The sequence below is a fragment of the Aulonocara stuartgranti genome, assembly GCF_965226115.1.
Source record: "Aulonocara stuartgranti genome assembly, chromosome: 15".
Classification (NCBI taxonomy): Eukaryota; Metazoa; Chordata; class Actinopteri; order Cichliformes; family Cichlidae; genus Aulonocara; species Aulonocara stuartgranti.
In genome coordinates this window covers 41,260,452-41,274,041 of record NC_138951.1, presented here as the reverse complement: position 1 = coordinate 41,274,041, position 13,590 = coordinate 41,260,452, and the positions used below count along the sequence as shown (strand labels likewise).

The 13,590-nt window shown below is 39.4% G+C and overlaps 2 protein-coding genes across 3 annotated transcripts; both read right to left on the bottom strand.

Annotated features, from left to right (window-relative positions):
• Positions 1–238: 238 nt before the first annotated feature.
• Positions 239–4,619, bottom strand: LOC309689646 (uncharacterized protein). The gene is made up of 4 exons (XM_082506216.1): positions 4,294–4,619; positions 4,051–4,107; positions 3,813–3,964; positions 239–819 (listed from the first exon to the last, which is right to left on the bottom strand). Exons 2-4 carry the CDS (start codon positions 4,083–4,085, stop codon positions 506–508), a joined length of 501 nt encoding a protein of 166 aa, XP_082362342.1. The 5' UTR covers positions 4,086–4,107; positions 4,294–4,619; the 3' UTR covers positions 239–505.
• A 1,894-nt stretch (positions 4,620–6,513) lies between these two features.
• sid1 (secreted immunoglobulin domain 1) lies at positions 6,514–12,829 on the bottom strand. 2 transcript variants are annotated; one of them, XM_082507115.1, is made up of 3 exons: positions 12,767–12,829; positions 8,112–8,179; positions 6,514–7,439 (listed from the first exon to the last, which is right to left on the bottom strand). In XM_082507115.1, exons 1-3 carry the CDS (start codon positions 12,826–12,828, stop codon positions 7,054–7,056), a joined length of 516 nt encoding a protein of 171 aa, XP_082363241.1. In that variant the 5' UTR covers position 12,829; the 3' UTR covers positions 6,514–7,053. The 2 variants fall into 2 exon arrangements, with proteins under 2 accessions (XP_082363241.1, XP_082363242.1); XM_082507116.1 differs by having other exon boundaries at positions 8,112–8,176.
• Between the last annotated feature and the right edge of the window lie 761 nt (positions 12,830–13,590).

Sequence of the window (13,590 nt, the reverse complement as noted above, 5' to 3'; positions counted from 1 at the left end):
AGTGAACCTTTCCCCACAAAGTGGATGTCTTTGGACGGTGGGAGGAAGCCGGAGTACCCGGAGGGAACCCACGCAAACACGGGGAGAACATGCAAACTCCACACAGAAAGACCCCGGCCTGATGGTGGAATTGAACCCAGGCAACAGTGCTAACCACTGTGCCACTGTGCTGCCCATTAATTAAATTCAAACAGAAGATATCAGCCTGACCATCATGTCCAGTAAGAATACCAGTTTAAGGTTTCTTTGGATTCATTTAATTATTTGCTGTGATTTCCTCTCTACACCTTCATAGCAGAGAATCTGAGAAACAGCAATTGTAATAATACAATTTTACCATCAGTTTTATTGTTTCATGAATTATTCCTCATAATTATGTTTGTTTGTTTTACCTTATATAAACGTTCCCATCAGAAAAATACTGAGTTTAAGTAATATGAGCTCAAATCGTGATCAAGGACGCCTAAATGTCATTCCAGGAATTGAACCCGTGGCCTCCAAGCCATTACTCAGCCTCTGAGCAGAGTTTCTGTCTGTACATTTTCCCTCCTTGCGTTGTTCCACACCAGTATGAAGATGTGAGCCTCCAGTCTGCCGTTGACACCTCCCTCACTGAGGTGGCGCTGTAGCCCCGCTTTGACTTCTTCCATGGCCGCTCAGGGCGTACTGATGTCAGCACCATATCATTCAGGCCCCACAGGATGTGCTGCTGAGGAGAGGTTAGTCCAGTCAGAAGGCAGACCAGGAGGGGAGCAGATCGTGGATGCTGAGAGAGCCGCACGGACGACAACAACTGAATAGACGGCGTGTTGGAGGAACCTGGAAACAAAGAACATTGTAGTATTTTTTCCATGTTAACAGAAGAAAATGGCAGAACTGTATGGATGTGTTTAATATTTTAGATGAATTTCCAAACTTCCATTATTAGGTAAAATGCACTGAAACAACAACACAAACATCAGATCCCAGACAGGCGCCTTTGTACTGCTTACTGTGATTTCTACAGTGCCATGAAAAAGTATCTGCCCCCTTCCTGAGTTTTAATGGGTTTTTCTTTTTTGCATAGTTACATGTGTCAGACCCTCAAACTTCCCTTATTAGATAAAGAAGGGGAAGTGGTAGCTACTCAACTGAAAAAGTTCAACAATGTTGTCTCAGGGATTAATGTTAAAACATCTTTTAAGGTCAAAGCTGCATAAATTTTAAGATTATCCAAGTCAAAGCAAAATAGTTTTAAAATGATTATTTCCATCTATGAAGGGTGGAAAAAGCGGATGATCTGATATCCGAGTGTCGGTGTTGTTCCCACATCATCATAATAAATGTTGTTCCAGGTTCAACATTGCAAGTGACCAATCACATTGTTGTGATGTCCCCCTTTTGTGCCTTTGAAAAATACCGCCTTAAAAAAAAGTCAATTTCACTTGCGAGAAGAGAAACCGCTTCTGTCCGCCGATCCAGGAACTTGAATTCTTTGCATTTCAGGATACTTTCCTTTCATAAACAGTAAGCATTATACATATTGTCCTTACAGAGGCGCTTTCTCTTCTCGCAAGTGAAGTAGATTTTTTTAAGGCGTTTGTTCAGCAGAAGGTGATTGGTCACTTGCAATGTTGAACCTGGAACAAAATTATTTATGATGACGAGGGAACAACACCAACACGAGGATATCAGATCGTCCGGAAAAAGCTCTCCTGGACCGCTGTAAATGGGGGGGTTTCCAGTCTCATCTCAAATTTTCCAATAAAAACATCAACACCTGTAAGACTTTTGGGAAAGTGTTCAGTGGACTCTCGAGACAAAAGTCGAACTTTTGGGAAGGTTTGTATTCTGTTATATCTGGGGTAAAACTACCACAGCATTTCATAAAAAGAAAATCCTATGAAGACTCAAACGCGGGGGTGATGTCTCGGGGCTGCTTTGTGATGGTCTTGGGCTTTTTTGCTGCCTCAGGGCAATTTTCTTTCCTGGACATACCCGTAAGTTCTGCTCTCTACCAGAAATTCCTGAAGGAGAATCTCTGGTCATCAGTTTGTGAACTGAAGCTCACGCAGACTTGGGTTATGCAGCCGGATCCAAAACTCACCGCAAAGTCCAACCCCTGAATCTGTGGCTCCAAAGAGAACCAAAATGAAGTTTTGAAGTGGCCAAAATCTGGACGTAAATCAGACTGAGATGTTTTGAAGTGACCTTAAACAGGCTGTGCATGCTGGAAAACCTCAATTGTGGCTGAATTAAAGTATTTCTACAAGTAAGAGTGAGCAAAATCCTTCACAACACCTTGAACGATGGCACAAGCAGTTATTAAGTTTAGGGGGAAATTTCTTTTCACACAGTGGCAGGTAGGTTTGGATAACTCTTTCCCCTTATTCAATGAAATCATCATCTAAAAACTGCATTTTATATTTGCTCTGGTTATCTTTGTCTTCTATTAAAAGTTGTTTGATGATCTGAAATATTTAACAAGCCATTCGTGGCATTGTATTCTTAGTTTTTCAGTTCTAAAGTCCAGAGAGGCCTGGACTCAACATAGGGGAGACCGGGGATAGTTGTAACGTGGGTCAGTTGTAACACTTCCAATTTCTCCAATCAGGGCTAAGTTTCAAATGATGTGACTCATCCTGTGCATGCCCAACTCAGTTCTGCTATCACATGTGAAAAATCAGCACATTTTGTCAAACACAGACAATTTAACACGAAAAAAAGTAATTTGTATGCCAAAAAGTAAGTTTTTCTACTTTATTTCAATTTCTAATAGCATTATCTGCTTTGCAGTTAAACTCATCAAACTTAAATTATGTTATTTGTATGTCTATGGGGATATATTCTGTGTAGGTCTTTAGTGCTAATGTTTTAGCCGTTGGCTGTAATGTTAGCGAGTTCATGGCTATAGGAGTCTGGGTCAGTTGTAACAGCTACAGTCTGGGTCAGTTGTAACAATAATGCAGATGTTACCACACTATTACTTTAACTTATATTAAACAAGTTGGGGCAACGACATCAGCAGAGAGAGGTTCACTGGTCGCATTTGTATATGTGGTTAATGCCATTGGCAACACAATTCCTCCACTGTTTGTGTTCCCACACATACATTATGCAGACCACTGTGTCAGAGATGGACCAGTAGGAAGTACTGGTAGTGGAAATAAGTCAGGATGGGTGCAAGAAACAGATTTCCTCATCTTTCTGAAGCACTTTGCAAACCACACCAAGGTAAGCCAGGATAAAAAGTAATGGAATTGTGATGCTGGTGAACAACTACATTTTTTCAGCTTCATTGTTATGTTCAAAATTGGTGCAAGAGTTGTAGGTTCTAATGCCCACTGAGCCAATGAGGCCAAACTCAAGGAAGACCAACAAAGATTACATGTTAATGTTTTGTTAGTACCCTTATTTCATTGTGTTACATTTCACCCCAGGATATGTTACAACTAACCCAGACTATGGGGTTAATTGTAACATTTCACTCTTTGTGTTTGAGGCCATACCATGCAATGGGTAATTGTGCTGCAGAGAAAATAGCTGCACTATTTAATAGCAGACTTTGCATTACATTTTGAATCCACTACCTTAAAAGAGCTTCAATTTACAGACAGAAATGTCAAAAATGTTACAACTATCCCCGGTCTCCCCTACAGATAATTAAACCCCTGACATACTGGTCTAAAGGGAAAAACAAAGAAACAAAGACGATCTTTCATCTTGTTTTATGTTTCCATGTTTTTGTTAGTTTCTAAAGAGAAGCTCTCAAAATCCAAACAGAATACGAACACAGTGCTGACCGTGGTGCAGTTTGTCTAGTGGAGCTGTACCTGTTGACTTGTTTTGATGGTTGAGAAGGTCATCATCAGCATCAAAGTCAGCCACTTCTTCATCAACATGCACCACCAGCCGGGTCCCAGGGCCAAAAACCATCGAAAAAGAGAAAGTCTGTCTGGTGGGAACTGAGCAAACAGTGCAGCAGCTGCAGCAGCAGCAAACCACCATTACTAACAGTGGAACAAACGTGAGTGTTAAAGGAACAGTTCACTATTCTGTGCAGCATCTTACCTTATGAGGATGATGAAAGTCACTGCAGTTTCCATGACGATTCCACTAAAGATTTAGCTGAAGAGAGAAAAATCCTGGTAAACAAAGATTAAAGTAAAAAGCCTACACCACTCATAATGCTGTTGAATAATACCTGTGCATCTTTCAGATTAAAGTCTGGTACTCCAAGAACATTTCTAAATCATATCGTTTTCCTTAAATACTGATATTAATTTCTCAGCTGCCTCGACCTTAGATATTTACCTTTGATAAGTGTGTCCCCGTGGTTCCTGCTGTCACTCTGATGCCCACAGATCTCCTGTGTCGTATCATCTCTCATCAGTGAAATCAGGAAACTTCAGGGTCTGGAAAATAGAAACATGAGAAACTGCTGGAGCAGAACAACAACAGTCTCCAGAGGAGAGAAACTGCTCTTGGATCACATCGACCGTTGGTTTAGTCAGTTGGTGAAGGACAGAAAAACAGGAAATTTTCAGTTTTTTCTTAATTCAACTGTTGGACCCTAAATAAGATCCCAGTGAAACCGTCAGTTTGCATGTTCACAAACACTGTTTTTATGATTTATTAGCTGAACATTTCCCATAAAGATACACTGTAACACAACATCTAATCTAATCTAATCTAATCTAATCTAATGTAATCTAATCTAATCTAATCTAATCTAATCTAATCTAATCTAATCTAATATAATATAATATAATATAATATAATATAATATAATATAATATAGTTCAAGTTACATATGATCTTTGTTACATTTAAATAAAATGTAACTGATGCAAGAGATTACTGACAGTTTAAGGAGACTGGCAATAAATACAGCGCTGATTGTAACTATGGCAATTACGTTTTTGATTATAATTTTCTTGAGATGCTTGATGTTGAATGTTTATTTCCTATTTCAAGTAAAAGAGTTGATGAGTATTTTTAAAATATTTCACATAAAACATACTAAAATTACTTTGGGGACTTTAAGGACAAAAACTTTCAGAGCAAATAAAACTAAAAGACTACGTGTGATTAAACATTTCATTTAACATTTCACTTGATTTTTGTTTTACAGCACAAACACAAAAAACACCAGAAGTATAACAGCTCTGCATCAAACACATTTGTAATTTTATTACCATCTTGTACTGAGTTTTTAAAATGGTGTAAGATTGTCTTGAAAGAAATTTTCATGTTATAGCAGCTTACAGGAAAATACGTCTTTAAAGGGCGCATCCACTTAGAAATATGATTTTGATGCATACTTCACTTCATGACATCTGCGCAGATGTTGTTCGTCTGCTTGCTTGAACACCTGCAGCTTTTATGACATCACAGCTATTTTTCAGTCACTTGGGTTCGAGCTTTAAATGTGAAACGTTTAGGTTAAAGAAGAAATAAATCTCAAGTTAAGCTGGCCTACATGCCCCCATGGCACAGAGGCAGGCTGTCCTTAATTCAAGGACAATAGAAGGGTGAAAAGTAAGTTGTAGCAATGAATCTTTAAGTCATGCTTTATCTGTATTTTCAATTTTAATAATGTAAAATATATATGGTTAGATATTTAATGATATGAGGTGCGTCAGATTTTGACAAGCTCTAGAGGTTTCTGCTTACTAATGAGAAGTTTTTTACTTTAATAACTAATAACTCTTTTTTTTAAACTATTCTTCATTAGGTCAAAAAATGTTGTTACATGTGTTTCCCTGTGCATATTATTAATATAAAAGAGATTATAAAAAACTTTCAGATAACCTCGACATTCATGGTATAAATTTAGGAGTGGCAGAGAAGTACATGAAGGTTGTGCAGAGGCAGCGCTGAGGTGTGCAGTAAGAGTGACAGAAGGCTTTGACTTTACACCAAGGCTCAACTCTGAGCTGCTTCTTGTTTGCAGTGGTGATGATGAACAGGTTGACAGATGAGGTCAGACAACAGTCTCTGTGAACTATATGTTTGCAGATGATACTGTGATCTGTAACAACAGCAAAGAGCAGGTAGAAGAAAGCCTGTAAGTAAAAGGAATGAAATGTCCTGGTATTACAGCACACATCTGTGAATGAGAAAAAGGTATAACAGTGAAGCTGCACAGAGCACAGGTGGCGAAGGTGGATGAGTTTAAGTACCTGGGGTCAGCCATCCAAAGCAGCAGTCAATTCACAGGAGAGGTGAAGAGGAACGTGCAGACAGGGTGGAGTGTGACAGAAGGACAATAGCAGGAGTGAAAGGGAACGTTCATATCCACCAAATCAAAACACACACACACACACACACAAACAACTAAATTATGCTGAAAACACAGTAGACACCAACAAAACCACATCACTGCTGTCAGAGCACATTCACCGACCAAACACAGCCTGGCTAACTGCTGCAGCTGTGCAATGGTTTCTCAGGGGAAATGGGTGGCAGAGGAGTTCAGGGAAGAGACAGGACACAACAACAGGCACACAAGGCTGAAACTATGTTTGGATCAACAGTTTTTATTATGGAAGGTATCAACAGGAAGCAAGCATTCTTGCTGGGTGAACAAGTGTGTTTCCTGTATTTGGCAAAGACAGAATCAAAGAAAAGATAGCGTACTGCAATGTACAAGAAAGGCAGTTTTTATTTATGCATTTTTAGCTTTGCTGATGCTATAATCTAGCAATAAATCTGCCAGCAGAAATGGTGGGGAAAGAAAAAGTAGTGCCACAAAGCAAATACCTTTACAGCAACAGCTTCATTTGGCCGGACTGTGAGAGCGCATGGATATTGAAAAAGCACAGCCTTTAAATCACTCTTAATTCAAACACAAGTTAATTAAAAATCTCAGAAACTTGGCCGTTGTACATGTAAGCTCACTGTTTTCAGTCACTGCACAAAAAAAGCACATTTATTAAACTGTGAGATGGGGTGCAGATATTCTTCTGCGTATGATGTTCAAAGATGAGGCTTAAAAATGAGGGGAACTGAAGAAGAGCAGAGAAACAGTCGGAACAAGCAGCCAAGTAAAGCCGATCCTCACTCCTGACATTATTTCCTTCTGCGGCTCCGTGGCCTTGGTTCCTTCTTCCGGTCATCTCCCCGGCTGATTCCACAGTAATAAACCGCCGAGTCGCTCTGCTTGGAGCCTTGCACCACCAGTGAGCCATCGGCCGCTATAGAGACTTTACTGCGGGGAACACCGTTGCCGTATTTCAGTTTGAGTCTATCCATAGACCTGAAGGAGACAAGGAGCTGTGGTCCCTGTCCTGGTGCTTTCCTGTACCAGCTGAGGGTGGTGGGCGCGGTCGGGGCAGTGGTGGTGGTGAGCATGGTGAAATTGGAGGTGTCCAGCAGAGGGCACTGCAGGGTGGCATTCTCTCCAAGCCTCACTTGGATGGTCGATGAGGGATCGACAGCTGCATGGTTCTGTAAACCTTTACATGAACAACATCAAAGCGTTTGATATTCCTCACATACTGAAATGTTGTGTAAAGTAATATGAACACGTAAAAAAAGCTTGTAGTGGAAAATCAAAACCTACAAAGTGAGTGTTAAAAATAAAAAATTAACATGGGAAAAAATGTTATAACATGTCATAAAATCAGAAATGTTTGGGTCCAGATTTGTTGAATAAATGTTAAAGAAGAAAATAGCTTAAAAATTAAAGTATGTTAAAAAAAATCTCAAAATATTACCATTATGATCAAAAACTTTAACCTTTTGGAAACGTATTAAAAAATGTGCCTGTTTTCTTTGCATTCAACTTTAAACAACATCAGCGTTTAGTTTGTTTGACCAAGATTTAAAACAGAGGAAAACCTTCTAAATTAATTTTTAATGAATGTTTATTCAATCAAACCTGTAAGTCTGTAAGCCAATAAACATTTTCTCTTTTGCACTCTAATCTCTTAATCCTGCACACAGGAAGCTTCATTTTGAACAGATTTTCACCATAAAATCCTTTTAAATTGGCCTAAAGTGGCGAACAGAGCTTCAGCCTGTCGACAGCGTCTTCGTTAAACATCCAGTTTTAAAGTCGGTGAGTCAGTGAAGTGTGAATTTGAATTCATTAATTGACGACAGAAAAGACAGAAAGTAGAACTCACCACTGAGAGCGAGCAGGATCACCCGGACCAGCAGAGACTCCATCATCAACTGACTGAGGAAGCTGCTGCTGCTGTGAAACCAGAGTGTTTCAAAACAAGACTAACGGATAACAACACATGGCTCAGTATGTGAACGCTGGATGTTTTTCCCTCATGTGAGACCTTTAGTTCTCATGTATGTAAATGTGGTAACACTTCATTCATATGTTAGCTACATTTAAAAAAAATGCTGAAAATTTCAAGATATTTCAAAGAAGGTTTTGTACTAATCAGAAGAGACATACTTTTAACATTTAACATAGTTAGGTCCAGATATATTTGGACACTGACACAAGTTTGTTTTTTTACCTGTCGACTGAAACATATAATGGACATGGACATAACTCTCAGCCTTCGTTTGGGGCTATCCACATTTCAGTTCGATGCGCCCTCTTTTTAAAGGCGCCGAAAGTAATTAGACAACTGACTCAAAGAATATTTCATGGGCAGCTGTGAGGAATTCCTTTGTTATGTCATTATCAATTGAGCAGATAAAAGGCTTGAAAGAGTTGATTTGAGGTGTTGTGTTTGCATTTGGAAGATTATGCGGTGAACCGATAACAGTCAAAGGAGCTCTCCATGGGTGAAACAAGCCAATCTTAAGCTGCAAAAACAGAAAAAAGCCCATCCGAGGTATTGCTACAATATTAAAGGTGATAAAAACACTAAGCTTTGGTTCAGTCAAACCCCAACCCATTTGACCTTAGAACTGAAGAAGCTTCTCGGATGAGAGGTGAAAAGTCCAGACGCTTTTCTTTGCAAGCTCCTTTGACTACAATGACCTGGATGACTGAGAACCTTCACAGACATGACAGCATATATTGCTCTGCACACCTTTCAGCACTGATCATGCTTATCTAGACGTGCAAGCTGCCAGTTCCATATGCACTAATGCAGCGGTCTCCAACCTTTTTTGCGCCACGGACCGGTTTATGCCCGACAATATTTTCACAGACCGGTGTCCCAAAGTAGGTATCCCTGACATAATTTGTTTCCCCTGTGCTGGGAGTATGCAGGAAGTACTGATGTTTTCATTTTGTGAAAAAGTGAAAAATTAGTATCGTTACGTTACCATTCAGTTTGAAGGTTACAACAGAAAATTATATATTTATTGCTCACGAGGTATCAGATGGGATTATTTTAATAAACCATTAACATTTTGGCTGATAAATATTTTTATTCTCCTGTAACTTCACTATATAAAGAGCTAAATCCTCCAAAGTTTCAGGAGTAATGCGTGTTTGTGAACAAAAAATCAACAATGTGGGATCCTGTTTGTCCGTGATTTACACAGGGGGAACAAATTGTGGCAGGACCAGCCTGATATTATTTGTATCCCACTATAACTTCGTTGTATAAAGAGCTAACATCTCAAAAATGTCAGGAGTAGTTGGTCATTATAAGAAGTGTTTGTAAACGAAAAATCAACAATGTGGGATACTGTTTGTCCGTGATTTGGACAGTCCAGCGTGTGCTCCCTACGCAGGGGAAACAAATTCTGTCGGGGATACCTAGTTTGGCACAACACCTGTACCGGTCCGAAGCCCGGGGGTTGGGGACCGCTGCACTAATGCACCCCTATACCAACAAAGATACGGACTGTGGACTGAGTGCTGATAACAAGCCATATGGTCTCTTTCTCTGACCTTTACCTCGATGGATGCAGCATGCATGTTTTACAAACAGAATTACAAATCTCGATTCTTCTGACCATAGAACAGGTTTCTACTTCCCCACATTTTAAACGAGCTTTGGCCCAGAGAGGAAGGACGCATTTCTGGTAACAAATGGCTTCTTCTTTCCATGATAGAACTTTAACCTGCATTTATCGATGGCATGGTGAACTGTGTTCACAAACAATGAAGTGTTCTGGAGCCCATTCAGTCATTTTCACCACAGAATCATGCCTGTTTTTATTGCAGTGCCAGCTGAAGGCCCAGAAACTGAACGAATACACAGATCACTATTGATGGTCACAATTTTTTTAAAATATAATTTTAACAGAATTTTGTTAAATGATCACAGTGTATAAAATAATACCATGAATAATTATTGAACTCTTGTCTGTGTTGGGAGTTTGAAGGTGTAGAGTATGTGATCTTCCAGCAGGTGGTGCTGTAAAATCATCACTGCTTCGGAATCAGTCCGAGGTATGAAATCATGAGATGATGAAGCCTCAAAGGGCACACAGGGACTGGAGACTGTCACAAGCCAAAAACAACTTGTTTCAAATCTGAGCTTGTGCAAGGGGTTGCACAAATCTCTCCTCACAAAGCGACAGTACTTCACTCACTGTCTGACATGCTGGATTCTTATGCGTTCTGTTAAACTGAACCACATTATCTCATTAGTGATGTCTTAGTGTCAGCAGTAACACAACGCTGAACAAAACAATTAGAAACAGAAATGAAAACTTTGGTTGTTTTTGGACAACACAATCAGCTGCAGAGCACAGCACTGCTTTTATTGGTAAGCTGGAATATGAAGCCACTAACACACAGCCAGCAGGAAGTGTGACAACATGACACTGTTTTAGTTTACCTGAGTCACCCACACATTCACACACACATTCATCCAAGCACACGCTCACACTCCTGGTGGATTGGGGGCATTTCAGGGTTCAGCAACATTCAAGGTTGCTTTGGCAGACAGGGAGAGCTCGGGATTGATGAGTAGATTAGCTGCTCCTCCTCTTAAGCCTCTGTTTTTGGTATATCTGCTGCTAACATCAGCACCACTGTTCCTGGTTTGAATTAGCTCACTTTGCTGAGACTGCTTTTGCACTAAACTTTAAACGTGTTCATTTGTGCTGTAAAGTTTTGTATTTTAAAATCAGAGTCAGTGGAGATTGATTCACTTTTGACACCAACACCAAGCGGCCATCAGAGCGACTGTGGATGTGTGGCACTGATCGGCTCATCTCGTTTCCAGGAAAGGGAGGAAAACAACCTGAACCTTATTAGAAACTACATGTTAAAATGCATTTAGATTTCAAAGAAGGTTTTAAAGAAGTTTAAAATTGTAGGTTTGAGTTGATGCGACCATGTCTCTGACCGCCACGTTTCTATCATTGGTTAATACTGCTGCACCACCAATAAATAACAAATACAAGGCACTTGATTCATAAGACAAAATTCACATTTAGATTATCCCAGAGTGACGGAGTACAACACCGTGTATCCAGTACTCTCATCATATGGAACTAGAGGGTTGTATTTTTACTCAGTTGTATATAGTATTTGTATTTGTATTCTATTCTTATCTTATTGTATATTTATTTTATTTTATTCTACTGTATATAGTATTTTATTTTATTCTATTCTGTACAGTTGTGTACTGTATTTATTCTTATTGTATTCTAATTTTTGCCTCATAACTTTTGCACTGTCCACTTCCTGCTGTGACAAAACAAATTTCCCACGTGTGGGACTAATAAAGGTTATCTTATCTTATCTTATCTTATCTTATCTTATCTTATCTTATCTTATCTTATCTTATCTTATCTTATCTTATCTTATCTTATCTTATCTTAATTTAATTTAAAAAATACAATCATGGACATATTATTTCCGGTCTTGGCTTAGTATTGCCATGCTGTGTGAGAGTGCGGTTAACCCCTGACCTCATCTGAATGCACAGCACTTCCTCTGTTTGGACAGTAGAAAGGAGGGTCAGAGGTCAGCTGGCTGTCTGCCTTCAAGCCAAAAACATCAGATCTGAGAACAGAGGAGTGTTTTCTTTCTCTGTTCTCATGTTTTCTCTGCATTATTGGGTCTTTACCTAACAACACGAAGCCCCTCGAGGAGACCGATGTTGTGATTGGTCCTATATAAATAAAAAGAATTGAATCGGTTCACAAATCTTTATATGGTGGCAAGAAAGTGATGCTGATTAAACATTTCCTGTTGGCTTTTGCTGCAGCTTTTGAAGGTTTGAAGAATTCAGATAGTTTTGTGTTTGCAGGTGGTTCATATTTTAAGGTATACACACCATTTGGCTAAAGTGATAGCTACTCTGTTTCTTAGTTTAAACGGTGATTTTGAAAACCTGCATTCAGGATGGCAAAATGAGAAAAACATACGGTAATTTTAATGAATGATTTATTGCTTTAATCAAGAAAAATAATCAGTTTCAGCTTCTCCAAAGTGAAAGGTTGGTGCTCTCAACTGTTCTGCATCTTTGTATATTTAATATTTTTGGAGCCCTAAATGAACTAAACCTGTGAATGTAAATATCTTTTTCATGGCACTAACATATAATTAACTAGTGTAACTGAATTGTAGCTATCGAAGCATGCAGAGGTCCACAGCATTGTTAACCTTGACTTCCTTTGAGTCTCGATTTCTATAAAAGAAGTTAAAACTGGACTGTAGCTCTGATGTGACTAAATGAGTCGCAGCTCTCGTTTGAAAACTAATTCTAATGGGACAGTCGATTGGTGTGAATTGTAGAGAAACATATTTTATATTTTTCAGTCGGTTTTCTCTTTTTAACTGAAGGATACACAAACACCTGCAGAATAATAACAATGGGATTATTTTTCAGTATGAAAATGTGCATGTTAAACTAAAGCATCCTGTATAATGAATATAATTAAAGGATTGAAACAAACCAACCTGGTTGAAAATGAGCTGAAATTGTGCAGCAACCGATTTTGTGTACAGCTGTCGCTCCTCATAGATGCACTCAACCACCCAGCACTATGGCAGCTGTGCTGATGAACAGGCATATTTATCATTGACAATGATGGCAGAAAGCCACTGTTTCCTGCTCACTGTTTTTCTCTGCTATTTATGGACTTGGCCCAGGACACCTTCACTACACTAACTGTTTATCTGTCAGAGCAGTTAGCAAACACAGAACTAAAGGCAGAGGTCAGTGCATTATTGTTTGGACAGGAAAATGAATGTTATTTCCAGTTAGATTTGAAAAAAGAAGCATTTTTATTTAAGCTGTAATGCATTTTGATTCTAAAATCTCTTTAAAGCTCTCCCATCAGCAACAATAGTTTGGTGTTTTCCAGCTGTGATCAGCTGGTCCATTTACCAGAAGTGAGTGTTGTTTGGTCTTAAGGCTCTTTGCTTTCAGTAAGTCTCCCTGTTTCATCTATTCTGCAGACGCTGCTGAGAAGTATTATCCACTGGCTTCTTTATGAAAACAACTTGCATGTGTTTGGCTCCATCCCTGAAAACTCTGTCCTGACGGGGTGGGGTAGGTGGGTGTTGTTAAAGGAGTGGCTAACCCTAGGTGATTCAGGGACATGGAGCCACAGCTGGACCAGGGTCCCTTAAAGCTCCTGGTAGGAGTTACAGATGTTTAAAAAGATGTTTGGCTAAACCACAGAGACTGTTGCCCCTGAGCCAATCACAGCGAAGGTAGACATGGTGGGCATTGGGGGCTGTGGTCTTGTGAATCAGAGGGTGGGGCTTGTGGGATCTAC